Raw genomic sequence first — 22963 nt, 5'->3', positions numbered from 1 at the left:
TGACAAGCATAGAACTCAATATGCACAGATCAACGGAGAGGTCCTTAGTCAAATATGGGGAATAAAGAAGTTCCACCATTGCCTTTACGGACAAACTTTTATGTTAGTGACAGATCACCAGGCTCTGTGTCGATTTTCAGTCCCAGGAGGGGAATTCCTGAGATGACTGCTACCCAGTTACACCACTGGGTGCTAGTCCTAGGAGCCCACTCTTATGACATAGTCGTCAAGGATACCAAACAATGCCGATGGCTTGTCCCATCATCCAATACTGGCAACTGACAAACAAAAGTCTTCGTACTGTGACCCAGCAGAATTACTCCACACTACACTGGTTGGCCAGTTGCCAGTAACAAATTCTGAAATAGAAAGGGAAGCAAGGAATGACCCAACATTGTCAAAGTCTATGAAATCACCATGCTAGGATGGACAGCTCAAGGTAACCCTATGTTTCCAGAGTTCTCAGTGAGATGAGACTAACTGTGTGGATCTGATGTTGTAGTTCCCTCTAAACTGTGCACCAGAGTGTTAGAGAATCTGCGTGAAGGACACCTGGGTGCAGTCCAGATGAAGAGTCTTACCTGGAACTACAGTAGGTGTGGTGGCCGGGAATAGATAAACAGATTGGAGACTTGGCCAGGAGCTGTTTGGGATGCTAATAAAGTTGAAATTGCACCCTCACAGGCACTGTTACACCCAAGGGGGTGACTGTCCCATGGCAAAGAGTGCATGTTGACTTTGCCGGGCTATTCCTGGACTCTGTGTTCCTGATTGCTGTAGATGCTCATTCAAAGTGGCTGAAGGTTATACCATTGAAATCAACCACCTCAGCAAAGACTGTGTCTGCTCTGAGGACTATCTTTGCCAGAAATAGCTTAGCAAAACAAATTGTGAGTGACAATGGACCACAAAACATGTCAGAAAAATTTTGAGAGTACATGAAGAACAACGTCATCAAACATTTCAAGTCAGCTCCTCACCAACAAGCTATGAATGGATTAGCTGTAAGTTTTATGCAAACCTTCAAGAAGTCCATTAAAGCAATGGACAAGGAGGACATTTCTCTACAGTAGAAGATGGACAAAGTCCTTTTTGTGTATCGAAGCTCTGTTCATATGATGACAAATCAAACACCCGCAATGCTGTTCATGAGCAGGAGTCTGAGATCTCGCATAGACCTGATTACCAACAAGGCAGTTGGTCACCCAGTAGGATAGCGACAAGAACTGGACCTCTGATGTACGCAGTTGATGTTGGAGATCAGACGTGGAGACGTCATGTGGACCAGATACTGGATGCTCAACCAAAGAACACATCCGTGTCGGCTGCATCCAACAAGGCGGACACTTTACAGTCACTAGACTTACCGCTCAGTGATGATCACGTCACTGACGGCATCGTGACACTGGAAACCAGCAACGTTGTCTTGGACAAGACACCTGCCAAACCTAATGCCACTCCACAGATCCAGAAGCGCTATCCTGAAAGAAACAAAAGACTGAATCTTTAGGACAGTGAAGTTGTTAACTTATAACTTACCCATGAATATTGATCTGTTGTCTATGCATGCGCACATGCGCTCTCTCTCTCTCTCTCCCCCTCCCCCCCCCTCTCTCCCCTCCCCCTCTCTCTTCCCCCCTCTCTCTTCCCCCCTCTCTCATATACCAGTTAAAACCTTCTTCCACATGTGTTTAATTGATATGTGGTTGTGCACAGATCACAGATACAATATCCACCACTTTCTGTGTGGGGAAAAAAAAACACAAAAAACTTACCATTGACATCTCCCCTAAACTTTCCTTCACTCAGCTTAAAAGGATATCCTCTGGTATTGACCATTGTTCTGCTGGGAAAAAGGTACTGGCTCTCCACCTTATCTACGTCTCTCTTCATCATATACACCTCCATCAAATTGCCACTCACCCTCTACCATTACAAAGAAGAAAGCTCTACCTCGCTCAACCTATCCTCTTAAGATCTGTTCTCTACTGCAGGCAGCATCCTGGTAGATCTCCTCTGCACCCATCCTAAAGCTTCCACATCCTTCCTATAATGAGGTGACCAGAAGTGAGCAGAATACTCTAAGAACGTGTTCAGTTCCTGTATAGTTGCAACAGCCCATTGTCCTTGCTTTCTGATTTCCAACTACCATTGCAACCCTTCATCACTTCCAACCCCACACTTGTGGACGTCACAGCAAGGCAAGGTAGGTAGGTAGGTTGCAGATAGCGTGCAGACAGCCCAGGTAAGAAATATGTCTTTGAAGAGTATAGCTTCCCTTTTTACAGCAGCAAACTGGAGCCATTTGGCTTACATTGACGAGGTAAGGATGCAAGGGGCACACTCACCAGCTTGGGGACAATTTATGAACTTTAATGTAGCATCAGTTGTTGACTTGTAGTTTCTACTGATTTTTAACACTTGTATTGTGAACGACAATTGATCTTCCAAGTAAGAATTCAAACATACAGTTTACCAGATGGTCAATATCCGTAACTGCTAGTCAATTCTGTATAAAAATGCCATTTCTCTGTTCAGTCTTCAGAACAGTGTGGTGACGGGCATGTTGTTCTCCCTGTGCAAAGTAAATAAAGTGTGATTGAGGAGCGAGTGTGAGTTTTCAGAGTTGAGTTAATTGGTGATGACACACAGGACCCGCAGTTGAACGGTGTTGGTGATGAGAGCCACGTATGGCCCTGTCAGTGCAAAATGACCAAGAATCCCACTTGTGTCTTGCTGCCTCGGAGATCGATCGTGAAAATTAAAGCATTCTTTTGTTCCCAGGTGAGTCTTGTGGTTGAAAATTAAGCATTGAAACCCTAGGGACCAGGCAAGTGAGAGGGGAACATGAGATGTGGGAGGCATCCTCATTAGGCTCAGGAAAATAGATCAGGACTGTGGAGAAGCAAGATTGTGTTTATTTATTGAGATCAGTGTTCCAGCCCTTCAGGCCTCGTTGTCCAGCAACTCCCGATTTAACCCTAAAGGGTTAAAAGATCCAGGTTTAGTAATTGGTGAAGAGCAAACCACATGAGGGTGGTAGGATGCGGTGAAGGGTCCTCAATCTAAAATGTTTACAGTGTCCCGTTTCACAGATCCCGTGTCTTTCAGTTTAGCATTTCTGACACCAACAGTTTTTAGGATTTTCAGGGGTGACAGATTTTGAAGAACAGTTAAAAGAGAGTGAAAATTCTGAGCTGGTGTTCATGGGATGGTGGTTGTAATGAAAAGAGATCATCTCTTGGGTTGTTAGTGTGTGTGTGGGCGGGGAACTTATTTCCTTTAACCTGTAATGAAACACCAGCTCGGTTTCCCTCTCCACAGGCGCTGACTGATCTGTTGCGAATTTCTGTGTTTATTTTAGATTCTCAGTATCTGTGTTTTTTGCTCTTTGATGGATTATATTTGCTGATGGCATTAGTGTCACTGAACCAAGGCAGGTACACACAGTTGACAGAGAGATACGTCCAGTTGAATAATGTACCAGGTTTCCTGAGGAATCACAGCTATTTGATCTTTATAACTACAAAGAAACTCTCCAGGGTACAATGCCTGCTGTGAGATAGTAACCTGGATGAAATCCAACATCTGGACAAGGGCCGATGAAGAAATATCCTGTTAACCACAGCAATAGTTATTTTCAGAAAGCCACTGTGAAAGATAAATAAAATATAACTTGAGTCCTTAGTTTCTGTTTCTTGGGTGATGGGAGGTGATTTTGGAAAGGAATTCAATTTTAATTGTCTTTCAACCATGCATGAATACTCACGAATACAGTCAAATGAGACAGCGGTACTCTGGAGTCAAGGTGCAGAACACAGTACCAAGCAGTCACACACAGCACAAAATACACATAGCACGCATAAGGTACAAGGTACAGCCACTCAATTAAAAGAGTCCAAACTCAGGCCATCCAACGTTGCCAGACCAGAATAGAGCCTGTCATCTGCTGAACGAACACGGGAGGGCAGCACTGACTCCAGCCTGGATGCTGCGCCACACTGCCCCCGGTGGAGTGTTCAGGTTCCTATGCTTCTCTCCCAGCAGCTGCAAGCGGGTAACACAGTGGCTTGAGGCCTAGTCCTCCCACATACAAGATATCAGTAATACAGTCACACAAAATACATAATGCATATCGTCCAGATCTTGAGACCATTGTTCTGTGGGGGCAGTGCTGACTCCAAGCCTGGATGCTGTGCCACACCACCCCAGGTGGAGCACGCCACTTCCATTGCCTCTCACCCAGCAGCTGTTAGCAGGGGACACCGTGGCCTGAGGCATAGTGCTTGCTACAGCTGAGGCCTCACAGCTTCCCTGCCATCCGCCCCTGCTCGCATCAGCGAATCGAACTTGCAGTATTCCACATTAACCATGTCCAAAGGGTCTTGTGATCACAAGAAAAGTGACGATGACAGTCACTTGCTATTAGGCTGTAAGCCTCCTTCAACTCAGCCGGCAGCACCATGCACAGCTCCTTCATTAATCCGCCAGCGGCAACTCAGCGACAGGCTAGACCTGCGGTACTTCAAGTTCTTAATATTCAGCAGCATCTTGCGATCATTTAAGATATGTTTAAATAGGACAGTAGCACCTTTTGCTGACCCTGTAGAAGCCGCTGTGTCTGAACCCGCTGCCATTTTACTGGAAGGTTTAAGATATAATCTTCTGACAGTCCTCTGACACGCCGGCTGGCACCCAGTCCAGCTACTCTGATCAACCAGCGGCTTACTGATAGGATAGACCTGCAGCACCCAAAGTTCCTGGAGTCAGTATAGCTTTGTGATGTAAAAATCACATTCAACAAAGAAAAAAAGAGAGGTAAAACAACAAGATTAAAATATAGCTTTAATCAGAACTTCTCTTTCTTATTTATTTTGTGAAATTTGTTTTTTTGAGGCAGCAGCTCAGTGCAATAAGTAAAATATATTATAAATCACAATAAGAAATATACATTCAGTGGCCACTTAATTAGTTACAGGAGTGAAATCCAGAGTGGTTTTCTGTTGCTGCAGCCCATCCCCTTCATGGTTCGACGTGTTGTGTGTTCAGAGATGCTCTTCTGCACACCACTGTCGTAACGTGTGGTTATTTGAGTTACTGTGGCCTACCTGTCAGCTTGAACCCATCTGGCCATTCTCCTCCGACCTCTCTCACATTAACAAGGCATTTTCACCACAAAACTGCTGCTCATTGGATGTTTTTTTTGCACCATTCTCTGTCAACTCTAGAGCAGGGTTTCCCAACCTGGTCCATGGACCCCTCAGTTATTGGTACGGGTCCATGGCATAAAAAGGGTTGGGAACCCTGATCTATAGGCTGCTGTGCATGAAAATCCCAGGAGATCAGCAGTTTCTGAGATACTCAAACTACCAGCAATCATTCCACGGTCAAAATCACTCAAATCCCATTTCTTCCCCATTCCCCAAACAGACCATATTTGGTCTGAACAACAACTTTTATGATTGTCTTTATGATTTTATGTATTGAGTTGCTGCCGCATGATTGGCTGATTAGATATTTGCATTAACGAGCAGGTGAACACGTGTACCTCATTGAGTGGCTACTGAGTGCATATGTATATAGAAACTAAAGATGTAATGCTAAAAGACCCTGTTTTTGTTATTTGAGGGTCGGCTGAATGTTGAACCCAAGTGAAATGCAGTAACATAATTAAACCACTTCAGCCCGAGGGACTGTGAGAAGACCATGGGAGAGTTTCTGAGGGACCTGCACGGCGAGAGTTTAATCTGTGGTGTTGTTTTGTGGAGCTAACCCAATCTGGCACTGTGTGATTCCGGTAGCAATGAAACTACATTCCCTGTCTCTCTCAAAGTGCTGTGGATCAGTGTTACAAAAACTGCCGCTGTTGTGCTGACCCTCATTCTGATGTCTTTCGAAGCTCTAAGCACAGCAGTGCAGTGCATTTCCTGCAAGAACCACAGTATCAGGCTCATTATCCACCACATAAAAGACGTGAAATTTGAGGCTTTGTGTCAGAGAAAACTCATAAAAATAAATAGTGCAAAAAAAAAAGGAATAACAAGGCAGTGTTCTTGGGTTCATGGGCTGTTCAGAAATCAGATTGTTGAGGGGAGAAAGTCGTTCCTGAATCATTGAGTGTGGGTCTTCAGGCTTCGGGCAGACAGGGCTAATCTTCCTCCCTGATGGTAGTAACGAGGACTGGGCATGTCTTAGATGGGGAGGGTCCTTAATGATGATGATGGATGCCATCTTTTTGAGGCATCGCCTATTGATGACAGCCTCAAAACCCACCTCTTAAATTCTTTTTGCCACACTAGTTACTTATTAAAAAAAGGAATAATGAGGTATTACTCATCAGTTCATGGACCATTCAGAAATCTGATGGCAGAGGCAATGAACCTGTTCCTTAAGCTTTGAGATTGGGTCTTCAGCCTGATGGTAGTAACAAGAAAAGGGCACATCACGGATGGTGATGGTCCTTAGTGATGGATGCCTCCATCTCGAGGCACTGACTTCTGAAGATGGTGGGGAGGCTCACGCCTGTGATTGTGCTGGCTGATTCAACAACCCTTTGCAGCCTGTTGCAATCCTGTGCGTTGGAGGCTCCACCAATCAGAATGCTCTCCACTGTAATGAGGCTCTCTGGAATTGCCACCCCAGAGAGCAAAGGTGGCAGAGTCGTTGAATCAGGTTCAAGTTTATTGTTATTTAACCATACACATGTATACAGCTAAACGAAACTGTGTTCCTCCGTGGTTGTGGTGCAAGACGCAGAGCATACAGTCACACACAGTGCACAGTAAATATAGGTTCAATAGCACATAGAATGACAAAGATTCTTAACACAAGTCCCCGAGTGGCAAGGCTTGAAGATTGATGGCGCATGGAATGTTGTCTTGGAGCCACGTTTCAGCAACATCAAGCACACTGCAGTTCCTCATCTCTTACTGAGTCAACTGCAGATGAAGGCAATCCAACTTGACTTCCAGGGAATATCTCCCAGATGGAGAAAGGTGACTGTTCACATCCGGGATTGGGCAGGGTCAAGGACACGAGGCACAGAATCGGTCCTGATCTCACTGAAGAGGGGAGCAGACCTGACGGACGGTGTGGTTTGTTCCTGATGCTGTTGTATATTTTCAGTCAAATTCGGCATGACCGGCAGTAATTTTTACTGGAATTGCTGACATTTTGCAAATTTCTTTACAACTGGAAAATGCAATCCCTGATCAATAAAAGTAATTTCCTGTTTGGGTTATAAATTGACATTTGCCATAATTCAAGACATTCTGCAGATGTTTTAAATCTTGACCAGCACATAAAAAATCTGGAGGAAACAGCAGATCAGGCAGCATTTATGGAGGGAAATGAGCAGTCAACACTAAGGGTCAAGACCCTTCATCTAGACTAGACAGGAAAGGGGGCACTAGCCAGAATAAGAAGGTGGTGTGAATGGAAGGACTACCAGCTTAGTTGAAGTTTGTCGCACATTTCAGACTCCTGTGTCTTTCTTTGAAAAAGATTAATGTTTTGAAGTTTCAAAACATAGCACTTTCCTTCACATTTCTGATGAAGAGGCTTACTGACTGTTTACTCCCCTCTATAAATATACTGAGTTCTTCCAGTGTTTTCTAAATTGCTCAAAATTGCCAAATTTCCCTCTGTCTTTCTCCCTCTCCCTCTTTCCTCTCCCTCCCTTCCCTCCCCTTTCTCATTCTTCCTCTCTTCCTCTCTCCCTCACCCTCCCCTCTCTCCTCCCCACTCTCCCCCTCTCCCCTCCTCTTCTCTTCATCTCTCCTCCCCTTTCCCCCATCCTCCCTCTCCACCTGTCTTTCTCTCCCCCCCCCACCCTTCCACTTCTTCCCCTTTCTCTACCTCCTCCCTGCTTCTCTGCCTCTATGTTGGTCACTACATAATATCTGGTACAACATCTGTTTTGCTGAAGAGCACAAGAACCTGCAGAGAGTAGTGAGCACGTCTGAGTCCATCCCCTTTACTGATCTCCTCTCCCTTCACTCCCTCCACATTTCCCACTGTCTCGGGAAAGCAACCAATATAATCAAAAGCTCCTCCCCCTCCCACCCCAGACCTTCTCTCTTCTCCCCCTCGCATTGGGCAGAAGGTACAGAAGCTTCAGGTGCAAGGACAGCTTCTATCTCACTGTTATCAGACTCTTGACCGTACTTCTCATACTCTAAGTGATGAATTCTTGATCTCCCAGTTGACCTCGTGTCAGACCTTGCACTTTCTCCGTTGCAGATACACGATAATCTGCTTTCTGTTTTCTTGTGTCTACCTCAGTGTACTTCAGTGTGGTATGATCTGGATGGGGTATTTTCCTCTGCCTCTCGTTACAATGTACTTCAGTGTGGTATGATCTGGATGGGGTATTTTCCTCTGCCTCTGGTTACAATGTACTTCAGTGTGGTATGATCTGGGTGGGGTATTGGGGTATTTTCCTCTGCCTCTTGTTACAATGTACTTCAGTGTGGTATGATCTGGATGGGGTATTTTCCTCTGCCTCTCGTTACAATGTACTTCAGTGTGGTATGATCTGGATGGGGTATTTTCCTCTGCCTCTCGTTACAATGTACTTCAGTGTGGTATGATCTGGATGGGGTATTTTCCTCTGCCTCTGGTTACAATGTACTTCAGTGTGGTATGATCTGGATGGGGTATTGGGGTATTTTCCTCTGCCTCTGGTTACAATGTACTTCAGTGTGGTATGATCTGGATGGGGTATTTTCCTCTGCCTCTCATTACAATGTACTTCAGTGTGGTATGATCTGGATGGGGTATTGGGGTATTTTCCTCTGCCTCTTGTTACAATGTACTTCAGTGTGGTATGATCTGGATGGGGTATTTTCCTCTGCCTCTCGTTACAATGTACTTCAGTGTGGTATGATCTGGGTGGGGTATTTTCCTCTGCCTCTCGTTACAATGTACTTCAGTGTGGTATGATCTGGATGGGGTATTGGGGTATTTTCCTCTGCCTCTCGTTACAATGTACTTCAGTGTGGTATGATCTGGATGGGGTATTGGGGTATTTTCCTCTGCCTCTCATTACAATGTACTTCAGTGTGGTATGATCTGGATGGGGTATTGGGGTATTTTCCTCTGCCTCTTGTTACAATGTACTTCAGTGTGGTATGATCTGGATGGGGTATTGGGGTATTTTCCTCTGCCTCTCATTACAATGTACTTCAGTGTGGTATGATCTGGATGGGGTATTGGGGTATTTTCCTCTGCCTCTTGTTACAATGTACTTCAGTGTGGTATGATCTGGATGGGGTATTTTCCTCTGCCTCTCATTACAATGTACTTCAGTGTGGTATGATCTGGATGGGGTATTGGGGTATTTTCCTCTGCCTCTTGTTACAATGTACTTCAGTGTGGTATGATCTGGGTGGGGTATTTTCCTCTGCCTCTCGTTACAATGTACTTCAGTGTGGTATGATCTGGATGGGGTATTGGGGTATTTTCCTCTGCTTCTGGTTACGTGTGACAATAATAAACCATTGTTTTGTTCTCTTGCAGAGGTGAATCCTGGTGGAATGAGGGTCGAGCTGCTGCAGAGAAACTGTCTCAGACTTGCTGCTTCTTACCCCTGATCTCCCCTCCCCACCCCCGAGTGATCTAAACAAGCTTTATTTGTATGAAAGGAAGGGGGTAGGCAATGGGAGGGTAGTTTGGGCAAAGAGGGTGATGGAGATGAGTCCAGGGGTATGAACTCCACAGGATAGAAAAGATGCCCACGAGAATGCTGTGTCTGCCATTCAAAGGGAAACTGAGACACGTGTCCATTCATCTGCTTTCAATCCATCTCTACGCTCTTTATTTACCAGATAAACTTCCTCAGTCAGTAGTCCGCCTCAGGGTTTCCGAAGAATTTAAACAGGGAACAGATTTCAGGAAACTTTGCTAAGACAGCCGACGAGTGGAATATAAAATTACAGCCTGCTCAACCAATCACTATCTCAGTGGATAGAAATGTGGCCAACTGGATAACCTTCTCCAGGCGGACCATTGTTGGGGGTGGCTGAGGGGTGAAGGCAAGATAAGGTGAGGAAGGATTTGGGTCAGGTCTGTCCCTTACTGATGGAGGGGTACAATTAACCACCTCCAGGCACATTGGGTTAGGTGGGTTAAAGTGTGTGATGAGTGGAGACAGGTTATGGTGAGGAAGGATTTGGGTCAGGTCTGTCCCTTACTGATGGAGGGATATAATTAGCTTCCTGAGTTTGACGACAGTAATACTGATGCTGTAAGCGATTGGCCTGGAGGTTTACGAAGCTCATTTAGCAACTCTCTCCCGACACTGAAAGGTTTATGAAGCTCGTTTGGTGACTCTCTACCAACACTGAAAGGAGACACAAAACAGATGAAGCACAAGGTTGGGAGAAAGTCGATGCAGAGCACCAGGACAAACGCATGGCTGTGCTAGCCCTGGATTACAAAATATTTTGTACACTTTCTCTGTTTGGAAAGCTTGTCTGAAAGATCTGTATTTTTACACGTCGCTGCCCTGACGTTACGACGCACTAAAGGAAAGTTATGTGTTGGGAATGGCCAGACTAGCGATCAAGATACATCGCTGCTTCCACAGGAAGCCATTACGATTCTTCACCTTCATTACGGTTTACCTCATGGCTGGAAGTCTACTGTTCCTGCACACAGGCTTTGTAGGAGACAGCACCGTCGCTGGGAGGGCCTCACCCCACAGAGAGGGGGCACCTCACACAGCCTTGGGTTCTCCTTCTGGCCTCCAGCGTTTCTCCTTCCTGCCCTTCCGGAGGGCAAATCAGGAGGCGCCTCAGAAGGAGCAGTGGCCGGCCCTGCCTCCAACCCTGCCCAGAAGGTATGGACCTCCGTGGCTGAAACCAGTCTTGCAGGACGCCCTGGACAAGCTGAGATCCGGGGAGCCCATCGGCAGCTGGAGTCGAGCGTTGAAGGGGAAGATGTGGAGGGATCAGGAGGAGAACAGAGGTGGGTCAGATTCTTCAACAGCAACAATTGCTCTTACACCTGACCTTTCATAGGGGTAGAATGGAATTGCTCTGTCACCTGACCTTCCATTCATAGGGGTAGAATGCAATCACTCTGTCACCTGACCTTACTTTCATTGGGGTAGAATGCAATCGCTCTGTCACCTGACCTTCGTTTCATAGGGGTAGAATGCAATCGCTTTGTCACCTGACCTTCCTTTCATTGGGGTAGAATGCAATCACTCTGTCACCTGACCTTCCGTTCATAGGGGTAGAATGCAATCACTCTGTCACCTGACCTTACTTTCATAGGGGTAGAATGCAATTGCTCTGTCACCTGTCCTTCCTTTCATAGGGGGAGAATGGGCGGAGGGTGATGGCTGGATTTCTCATCCTCTCACTAACTTGTTGGGATTAACACACAAGATGCTGGAGAAACTCAGCAGGTCAAGTCGCATCTGCAGAGGGAAATATATGGTCTACGAATTGGATCAAAACCCTTCACTTGGACTGAGAGTAGAGGGCAGATGTCCAGAAAAATATTCATTTATAGGAAATAAATATATAAATGTAATGTATATATAAATGTATTTGAGTGGAAACAGTGACAGGCAGGCGGGGACCTGATTGGGGTGGAGGTGACAAAGGACTCTAGATGGTGGAATCTGACAGGACAGGACGATGGAGGATGGAATAAAGAAACTGCCCCTTTGTTCTATGTTTCACCTTCCTCTTCCATCGGATTCCACCATCTATAGCCCCTTGTTCCCTCCACCTGTCACCTTCCAACCTCTGTTCCTATTCCCAATCTCCGCTCCTCCATCTCCCTGTCACTCCCCTTCACCTCAACCACCAATTGTACCCCAGCCTTTCCCCTTAGCGCTTTATATTGGGCATCGTCCCTCAACTCTTCCAGTCTAGATGAAGGATTTCAACCCCAAATGTTGACTGTCCATTTCCCTCTGCAGAATCTGCCAGGCCTGCAGTGTTCCTCCAGCTTTAAATACAGAGTTCACTTCTGTGTTTCTGTTGCCCTCCCAGCCCTGCAGATCCCAGCGATCGTCAGGATCACACCACATTTGAACACCATCCCCCCGAACACATCGATTTAATTCCTCTCTGTCTTTGTATGTGGTAACAACTTCCAAATCCTTTCCAAACCTCTGCTTAACAATTGACTGCCTGCCAACACTGGATTATCTGTGCAATATAACCGCAGGTTGGGTTCTTTTCTGTGTGTGCACTGGAGATGGTTTGTGATTCATTTATATTGTTCGCAATGCGTGCACTGGAGATGGTTTGTGATTCAGTTATATTCTTTCTGTATACACTGGAGATGGACTGTGATTCAGTTATATTCTTTCTGTATACTGGAGATGGACTGTGATTCAGTTATATTCTTTCTGTATACACTGGAGATGGACTGTGATTCAGTTATATTCTTTCTGTATACACTGGAGATGGACTGTGATTCAGTTATATTGTTTCTCTGTATACACTGGAGATGGACTGTGATTCAGTTATATTCTTTCTGTATACACTGGAGATGGTTTGTGATTCATTTATATTTTTCGCAATGCGTGCACTGGAGATGGTTTGTGATTCATTTATATTTTTCGCAATGCGTGCACTGGAGATGGTTTGTGATTCATTTATATTTTTCGCAATGCGTGCACTGGAGATGGTTTGTGATTCATTTATATTGTTCGCAATGCATGCACTGGAGATGGTTTGTGATTCAGTTATATTCTTTCTGTATACACTGGAGATGGTTTGTGATTCATTTATATTGTTCGCAATGCGTGCACTGGAGATGGTTTGTGATTCAGTTATATTCTTTCTGTATACACTGGAGATGGTTTGTGATTCATTTATATTGTTCGCAATGCGTGCACTGGAGATGGTTTGTGATTCATTTATATTTTTCGCAATGCATGCACTGGAGATGGTTTGTGATTTATTTATATTATTCACAATGCATGCACTGGAGATGGTTTGTGATTCAGTTATATTGTTTCTGTATACACTGGAGATGGACTGTGATTCAGTTATATTGTTTCTGTATACACTGGAGATGGACTGTGATTCAGTTATATTGTTTCTGTATACACTGGAGATGGACTGTCATTCAGTTATATTGTTTCTCTGTGTGCACTGGATTGAGACACAGTTATATTGTTTTGGACCTCATTTTTGTTCATGTGGACCTATTCTGATCTGCAAGCTGCGTTGTTAATGACCATAAAATCACTATTACAGTTTATGATAATCCTGCAGTTAAATTACGTCCTTGTAATGACAATTAGACTTGTCAGATAGTGTTCAGTGTGGATGATATGGAGTGCGAGTTTGTATGGAGTACGAGTTTGTGCTGAGTGTGAGTTTATACTGAGTACATTTTGTGACCATTTGTCTTTTGAGTGTGGGAGGAAACTGGAGTATTCGGAGGAAACCTCTGGTTGAACATGCAAACTCCTTACGGACAGCGGTGGAAATGACTGAATCCAAGTCCCTGGCTCTGTAAGAGTGCGACGATCACTGCTGTGCCGTTGCAGACAGTGGTGGGAATTGAATCTCGGTTATGCTTGCAAGATCACAGGTGGTAACTGCTACGTTACCAGGACTTTGCTATCCCCAGAGTTAGCAAGGGTTTTAGTTTGAACCGTGATCGAATTTCAGTTTGAGAAAATGAAGATGCGATTTGGTTAAGTTTCCAGCTTGTGTCTGTTGGATTGTATTTCTGTTTTTGTGAAGTGTTTAGCTTGTATATATAACGATGGGGTTTGAAATTCTGAGTTTGTGTTTAGTTTTACAGGCTGTGTCTCTGACCACTCTGATGGTGCTATGGTTTGTCAAGTGTGTAGTTTCTGTATGTTAGTGCTGGGTTTGAATTTCTGAGTTTGTTGAGTTTAGTTCCAACTATTTCAGTTTTTATTTTAGATTTTCATCAACTGCAGCATTTTGTTGAGACAGGGTACTGAAGTTACATTGGCCACGCGCAAAAAGTCATTACACTGATCTGAAACCATCCCCTGCACCACCACCGCGAACTCACTGACTGACCGCCTCATTGCTGCGACCTCGCTGACCGGCCGCCTCACCGCCGCGACCTCGCTGACCGGCCGCCTCACCTCCGTTACCTCACTGACCGGCGGCCTCACCGCCGCGACCTCGCTGACCGGCTGCCTCACCGCCGCGACCTCGCTGACCGACCGCCTCACCGCCGTGACCTCGCTGACCGGCTGCCTCACCGCCAGACCTCACTGACCGGCCGCCTCAGCGCCGTGACCTCGCTGACCGGCCGCCTCACCGCCGGACCTCACTGACCGGCCGCCTCACCACCGTGACCTCGCTGACCGGCCGCCTCACCGCCAGACCTCGCTGACCGGCCGCCTCACCGTCGTGACCTCACTGACCGGCCGCCTCACCGTCGTGACCTCGCTGACCGGCCGCCTCACCACCGGACCTCGCTGACCGGCCGGCTCACCGCCGGACCTCGCTGACCGGCCGCCTCACTGTCGTGACCTCACTGACCGGCCGCCTCACCGCCGTGACCTCGCTGACCGGCCGCCTCACCGCCGCGACCTCACTGACATGCTGCAGAAACTTGTTTGACTCTTAATTACTCAATGATCTTTCCCAGATGTACAGCCCTGTGCCAGCAAAATGCATCAAGAACATATGTGCCTGGGGAGGAATTCTGGCAACTTTTAACAAAAATAATTAGTAGTAATTAGCACGCAAGCGAAATAGTGGAGGAAAGCTTCACAACATGTCCCCGGTCGCTGACAGAAAGAAAAGTTTTTGTGTATTTAATATTTCAGTAATGTTTGAGTAATCTTGTGTATATATTAGTTGATTAAGCATTACTGCTCATCTAAATAACTACGGGTTATATGTAAGAATATGTGAAGTGAATTGCATATATCATCATGCTAACACATGATATGTTTGCACCTCGCTTAAAATAAACCGTAAGCTGGACACAGGTTTTGGACTCCCATGTCTTCCTTTGAATTAGTTTAATATTTTGAAGTTACAAAACATAACAGCTTTAATTAAAGAACAGAAATTATTCTGCCTTTCAGAAATCTTAAATGGTTTGCCAAAGACATCTTTCCTTGTAGTCATTGACATTCCTTGTTTATGTCTCTTATGCCTTAAGATTCCTCCCGGAGATTTGAAGTGCAGTTTGACAGTTCCACTGCCACTAGGAGCATTGAACGCTGAAATATTGCATTATGGATGATAAACAGAAGCTTCCCCCCCCCCCCCCACAGCACTTCCCTCACACATATTGTCCTCTGATAGGGAAACATTACGTCCCATCGGCAGTACATTCACACAGGCTGACTAAAGCAACTGAAAAAGATAATTTTCTGAAAGCATCCCCAACTTACTGTGCCACCAGTGGGTTGTCCATTGCATCAAGAATTGAGGGAGGGCCGAGGAGCAAAGTTCCGGGAACAGAGAGTAGCCATCAAACTGGCATAGGTGACTTCCTACCTTGCCCTTCGCGTATATCAGGTATGCCTGACCGCCTGGCTGTCCAATCAGATTCAGAATCACTGACAAGTGTTGTGTAATTTGTTGTTTTGTGGCAGCAGTTCGGTACAAGACATAAGAAATTATTTAAGTTACAATAACATATCAGATAAAAGAGGAATAGTGAGGGGGTGTTTATGGGCCATGAACCGTTGAGCAATCTGGACGGGTTTATACAGAGATACAGGAAGTGACTTGAAAGAGCTGTGTAAAATGATAAGAGACGTAGATGAGTGGACAGCCAGAGACTTTCCCCCAGGGCAGAAATGGCTAAGACATTCTTGTAAAACTGACTGGACGAAGTATAAGAGTGTATGTCAGATAGGTTTTTACACAGTAAGTGCAAGGAACATACTCCTGGGGGTCATGCTCGAGGCTGGTACTTTAGGGACATACAGAATTTTGTGGATAGGCGCATGGATGAAAGAAAACCGGAAGACTATGAGGGGAAGGGTTCGATTGACTGTAGAATTGGTAAAAAGGTCAGCATGATATTGTGGGCTGAAGGGCCTGTACTGTGCTCAATGCTCTGTTCGATAGAACATTATTTTGTTCTTAACTTCAGAAAAACAGGTCTGGTATTCTTTTGTCAGGAATGAAGCTCGGCAAGGTTTATTTTGAAAGTGTTCCTGTTATTTTTGGTTTTACACTGTCACAGTGTGAAACAGATGCTGTGACCTCTTGAGAAATTATAAAGAAATCGAAGTTGTATTAATGCAAACATCAGTTCTTCAGGAGGAGAGCTTCCACGACTGGTTGTGTATAATGCCTTACAGTATTTCACACTAATGGAGGGCTATGTAGGAGAGAAGGGGTAGATCGTGTACAATGCATTACAGTATTTCACACTGTTGGAGGGCTATGTAGGAGTGAAGAGGTAGATTGATCTTAGAGGAGGTTAAAAAGTCAGCAGAACATCATGGGCTGAAGGGCCTGTACTGTCTGGTAAGGTTCTATGTTCTAGTTAAATCTCTGTCCAGTTCAGCAACCTCAAAGGATGCTGTGAGCCATATTTTGTCTTCATTGAGGAAGTGAAGACAGTTGAGACTGTCAGTGCCTTCACAATCACAGAGAAAGAGAGAGAGAAGTGGGGAGAGGGGGAGGGAGGGAGGGAGATATATGCGTCATGGCCCAGGGGTTCCATGAGTCACAAGAGAATGTTGCATTTATTCAAGGAAACCTTCAGCACATTCCTGAACATAGTTATGGATTGAGATTGAATTTGAATTAGCAGTAAGAATTCCGGCACACTGATTTTCTGTCTCCCAGACTGCGGTGAGAGTGGGAGATGGTTGGGAGTTACTGTGATGCTGATCACAGCACCAAAACGTTTGGGTCAAAAGCCCACCCTTCACGGTTGGTGCAAGGATCCAAAGGGACAAGTCATAGAGCACTACAGCACCGAAACAGACCCTTCAGCCCACCTAGGCCTTGCCACCCTGGTTTTCTGTCTCGTCCCACCTACCTGCGCCTGGACCTCCATACCTCTCGGATCCTCTCCAATCTTCTCTTCAATCTTGCAGTTGAACCACTTCCACAGTCACACTACCCTCTGAGTGCAGTATTTCACAAATCAGGTTTATGATCACGGGTGTATATTGTGAAATATGTTGTTTTGCAGCAGCAGTACGGTGCAGTACCCAAGCTCCCCCTCAGATTCCCCTTAAATATTGCACCTTTCCCCCCCCCCCCCCACATGTAGTTCTAGTCTCACCCAGCCTGAGAGGAAAAGACCTGTAATCACTCACTCTATCTGTATTCCTCGTACCACTGGCTGGCGGCCCCAGGAGCACACAGTCCCCAGGGTGCTAATTTCCCATTTATCCCAGCTGTAGTCGGTGACCTGCATCTTACTCCAGTCACAGGCACAACAGCACCAAGACAGACCCTTCAGCCCACTGTGATAGTGTTGACCACCACACCCCCAATGACTCTAATCCAGTCTTGTTCCTCTCTCACCTCCATTCCCTTTCCCTAATATAACCCGGTTACTTAGTATAATTCATTTGGCACAAAAAAGAGAGGAAATGAGTGTGGCAGTTGCATTGGATGCAGAAAAAGCATTTGATAGATTGGAATGGGATTTTTTATTTAAGGTATTGGAAAAATATGAGTTAGGAAAATCTTTTATACAATGGATTAAAACCTTAAATACTAATCCTCAAGCTAAAGTAGTTACAAATGGTCAGATTTTGCTTAACGAGGTCAACTAGACAAGGCTGCCCATTATCACCTGCTTTATTTGTATTGACAATAGAACCATTAGCTGAATTAATTAGAACAGATTCAGACATTGGGGGCTTTAGAGCTAATCAAGAAGAACATAAGATTAATTTATTTGCTGATGATGTTTTGACTTATTTAACAAACCCATTGCAATCTTTGCAAAGATTATCTTTTAGATTGGTAGAATATGGGAAAGTATCAGGGTATAAAGTAAATTGGGACAAAAGTGAAATTTTACCCCTTACCAAAGAAAATTATAATCAATGTTGATTAGGAACTCAGTTTCGATGGTCAATAAATGGGATAAAATACTTAGGTATTAGAGTTGATAATGATGTAAAAAATTTATATAAACAAAATTATTTGCCATTATTAAAAAAAAAAGAGGATCTTGATAAATGGATGATGTTACCAATAACATTAATAGGTAGAGTTAATGCTGTAAAAATGAATATAATTCCTAGATTGCAATATTTATTTCAAACTTTACCAATACAATTACCTCAGAAGTTTTTTCAAGAACTGAATAAATATGTAAGGAAATTTCTTTGGAAAGGAAAGATGTCAAGAATATCATTGGAAAAATTGACATGTAAATTTGATTTAGGAGGGTTACAACTTCCAAATTTTAAGAATTATTATAAAGCATTATCAACTTAGATTTGTTGCGTCTTTTTGATGAAGAAAAACTGGCATGGATTAGAATAGAATTAGATAAGATAGGAGAAAATATACCAGAAGATTTTATGTATAAATGGGAATCTAAATGGATACAGAAAAAAAAAATCTCCTATATTAAGACACTTGATTGATTTATGGAATAAGGTAAATAAGGACGATGAGATAAAGAAATGTTTATTAGCAAAAAGAACTTTAATTTAAAATAGGCTTATTCCTTTTACAATGAATAATAAACTTTTACATAATTGGTTCCAAAAGGGGATTAAATATATAGGTGATTGTTTTGAAGGAGGTATATTGATGTCGTTTGATCAATTAAAAAATAAATATAAAATATCAAATAACTCTCTTTTCGGTTATTTTCAATTAAAGGCTTATTTACGAGAAAAGCTGGGTCAAACAATGTTGATGCCAAAATCTAGTGAAATAGAAATATTAATTTGAAAAGGAAAAATTAAAAAATTTACATCTTGTATGTATAATTTGATTCAAAAACAGACAATTAAATCAGGAATTCATAAATCAAGACAAAAATGGGAATTTGATTTGAATGTTAAAATTGATGGAAAAAACTGGTCAAGATTATGTTCTGATAGTATGAGAAATACAATAAATGTTTGACTTAGATTAATACAATATAATTTTTTACATCAATTATATATAAAACCACAGAAAATAAATAGATTAAATTCAAATATGTCTGACCAATGTTTTCGATGTAATCAAGAAATTGGTACTTTTTTACATTCTACTTGGTCTTGTTTTAAAATTCAACCATTTGGGATAAATCTAAGACTTTTATTGGAACAAATTACTGGAGTACAACTCCCACGTAGTCCAGTATTACTTTTATTAGGAGATATTGAAGGGACAATACCGAAACTTAAATTGAATAAGTATCAGAAAAAATTTATAAAAATGGCAGCAGCCAAAAAAGTTATCGCAGTTACTTGGAAATCTGATTTATATTTAACTATGGATCATTGGAATAATGAAATACATAGTTGTATTCCACTTGAAAAAATTACATACAATCAAAGAAATAAATATGATATATTTTTGAAAATTTGGATCCCATACCTACAAAAGATAGGATTAACTACATAGGTCCTTTGAAGATAAAATTATAAAGTAATTGGGGAAAGTAAAAATAAATATTAAAATTATTTTGAACTCCATGGAGCATGTGGGGATCCTCCGATATCCAGGCAATCTTTCTCCTTTTTTTTCTTTCTTTAGATAAGGGTTAAGGGGAGGGGGGAGGGTTAATATTATTTTTCTCACTATTCATCATCACATTTATTCTTTGTAATTTTCTAAAATTTAATAAATAAATAGATAGATAGAAACAACAATACCCAATTTTTCCAACTAATGTCAATAACCCTACATTAACATGGGCTGAATCAAAGATAAAACCCAGCTTAATATTAGTGATGATGTCCTTGGCTAGGTGGCATTGCTGTGCTTAGAATAATACAAGACATAATTATTTCTTTGGAGGAATATGCTTTGATTCATGGGAAGTATGAATAGCTGTAAATTAATTATTGTCTCCTCACAACTAAACGTTTCACACATGAACTCTGGTAGTATACTGAACCCTTGTGAGATCAGCTTGCCTTCATATTGAATTGGGTTACTGGAGTTGCTGCTGCTCGGTGTTTCATTAAGCAACATGTCCTGATTTACCAGCTGCTTTCAAACTCGAGTCCTTTCAAATATGCTGCTCTTAACTCAACTTATATCTAATGTCTCCTGCTCTCAGTCCCGAGGAAGCCCTGAAAAATGAGGTGGAGATCTCACTGAAACCTGTCGAGTGTTGGAAGGACTCGCTAGATTGTACATGGAGATGATGTTTCCAGTCGTGGGAGAAGATAGGACTGGGGGCGCACTCTCAGAACACCAGTACTTCCTTTTAGAATAGAAATGTGGAGGAATTTCTTCAGTCAGATGGTGAGTCTCTGGAATTCATTGCCACAGATGTCATTGGGTATATTTAAAGTGGGGGTTGATAGGTTCTTGATTAGTAAGAGCATCAAAGGTAATAGGGAGAAGGCAGAATGTTGGGTTGAGAGAGTTAATAAATCTGCCATGATCCAATGGCTGAATAACCTATGTCTTATGTCTTGGCCTGAAACTTTGACTGTTTATTTCCCCTCCATAGATACTGCCTGACTTGCTGATTTCCTCCACATTTCGTGTCTGAAGAATATCTTTTGTTGATCTTTGGCAGGATCTGAGAGCATGTGATCTCAACCCATCCTGCAGATGATGTAGAACACTGGTGGCTTCATGGAATGTGCATAACTATAAAACCATGAAGGAAACCACTAACTTTATCCTGTTTAAGTAGAAGACTTGGAGGTTTGGTAGTAGCAGTCAAAGAATATTGTCCACCTTACTTTGTAGATGGGATGCACTTGCAGACAAGGTGGTATTGGTATTAGTATTGGTAGCTAATTGCTTTTGTCTTAGGTCATTTATTGGCATTGTCATTGGTAGTTTGTTAGTGTGGTATTGGTAAGTGATTGGATTGGTAGGTTATTGGTTGTGGTATTGGCAGTGGTTATGATAAGTTATTACATCAATAGGTTATTGGTTGTGGTATTGCTAGGTTATTGGTAAGCAATTGTATTGGTAGGTTATTGAGATACATGTGTCAATGATAAACCTGGTGAAAAGCTTGTCTTGCATGTTCATACAGATTAAATAATTACACAATGCATTGAGGTAGAACAAAGTAAAGCAATAACAATGCAGACCACAACGTAAGATCTATTGAGAAAGTGCAGTGCAAGTAGACAATAAAGAGCAAGATTATAACGAGGTAGATAGTGAAGTCAACAGTCCATCTGATCGTACCAGACATTCATTCTGATAGCAGTGGATAGAAGCTGTCCTTGAATTTGCCGATACGGTTTAAGATAGCGTTGGTGATGCCCAGCCACAACTTATTGGTGGCAAAATGTGATCAGCGCTAACAATGGAGAGGCTAGCAATGGTGGTGCCAGAGGTGGAGATGGCTGTGAGAAATTGTCGGAGAAAGTGGAGGAGTAGGGAAGGCGTGGCTGAGGCAAGTGGAGGCGGGATTGAAGCAGAGTCTCACGGCTTTCCCGACCGCGAGGGAGGTCCAGATGTCTGATCGATTTAAAAGTTGGGCCGAATTGGAAAGGTCAGGCAAGGGCCAAATCATGGCAATGGGGTTCAGGCCCCAGACTGAGGAATGACCAATTGTTTGGACAATTTAAGTACTGGGCCAGATTGAAAAGGTCAGGGGGTGAGGCGAAGGCTGCTGCACGACATTTCCTCAGCTCTGCATTGAACTGAGGCTGTGGCCTGTCACAGTGGTGCCAGGCTTCACATCTGTAGTCCCATGATATTTATTTGGCTCTGCGCTTGAGCTGAGGCAGTAGCCTTCTCCAGCTGCAGTGATGTCCTGTGAGAGCTCAGGAATCAGTAATTGTATTGGAACATCCAAGTTGAAATATGACTGTTCTTACTTTTTCATCTTCAAACTCTGTCTGCTTTTGACTGAGCAAGTTCCTTCATGCAGTATTGAATACATAGCACCCTGATAGTGAAATCCCTCTCTTCACTGCAGGTTTAATCTACGTTAGACAGGGAGACTAACGAGAGGGCAGGGAAATAAGTAGGCCATGCAAAATCTGTGTGAGGCACACTATATTTATAGCTCAAACAACATGAAGCCTAATTTTCAAAACCTGGAAAGCCATAATGGTTGAGCAGATTAATGGGTTATGAATATTAATTAGATTAATTAAAAGTCTTTTTCTGTTAGAATTCCAAACTGGATGTTTTCTGAGTCCAGAACGGTTGTGATAGGAAATATATGTGCACTATAAATAGCAAGTCCTGTCAGTCTCTCTAAAGGGAAAAGTGAGGTGTGTTTTATTTCAACACAATGCATATTTCATTTATTTAAAATTCAAATACAGAAGGATTCAGTATACGTTTTCATTATATGTCATATTATTCCTATTATTTAACAGTAGCTCATCCTCTTTGTCTTGAACCCTTGAGCAATCGTTCATGGTTTGAACGGAGACTCTGTGCAATGTGTGAGACCCTGAGAACACTTGCAGAGGCTGCACACGGCTTTAGCACAAACCTTATCTCTCAGTCCTGGGCCTTGGTGCAGGCAGTTTGCAGTGCAGTGGATTCCGTTTAACTGGGCAACTGCTTATTTGGGAGAACTCTTAAAGAGCAAAACCTAATCGAGAAAATAGCCGGGATTCCCTTCATTTATTTGAGACACTTTGCCGCTAAATTGGGACAGGAGACTTGCTGAACTAGTGTCAACCACATGTACTTGCCTGGCTGGTAGACAATACTTTGTGCTTCAAGTGAACAGTTTTTAAATAGCATCAGTTACACGTGTTTGCGTTCAAAAAGCAGTGATTTTTGTCACTGATAGTTGCCGAGAAATAAGCAATAAGACAATTCAGAACTGTTTTGCTCACTGTGGTTTCAAGCATTCAGGCTTGGAGATGCCAGAAATGGCCAGGAGTGAAATTGAAATT

The 22963-nt window shown here is 43.2% G+C and overlaps 1 protein-coding gene across 1 annotated transcript in view; it reads left to right on the top strand.

Moving 5' to 3' along the window:
* The window catches only part of LOC132401195 (sialate:O-sulfotransferase 2-like), a 470540-nt gene that overhangs the window by 182823 nt on the left and 264754 nt on the right, over window positions 1-22963 (top strand). The window contains exon 3 of the mRNA XM_059983174.1: window positions 9520-10968. Coding sequence (XP_059839157.1) covers window positions 10548-10968 — 421 coding nt within the window. The 5' untranslated portion in view covers window positions 9520-10547. The remainder of the gene's footprint in view (window positions 1-9519; window positions 10969-22963) is intronic.

Source organism: Hypanus sabinus, chromosome 10, assembly GCF_030144855.1.
Source record: "Hypanus sabinus isolate sHypSab1 chromosome 10, sHypSab1.hap1, whole genome shotgun sequence".
Lineage (NCBI taxonomy): Eukaryota > Metazoa > Chordata > Chondrichthyes > Myliobatiformes > Dasyatidae > Hypanus > Hypanus sabinus.
This window is presented reverse-complemented; position numbering and strand designations above follow the sequence as displayed.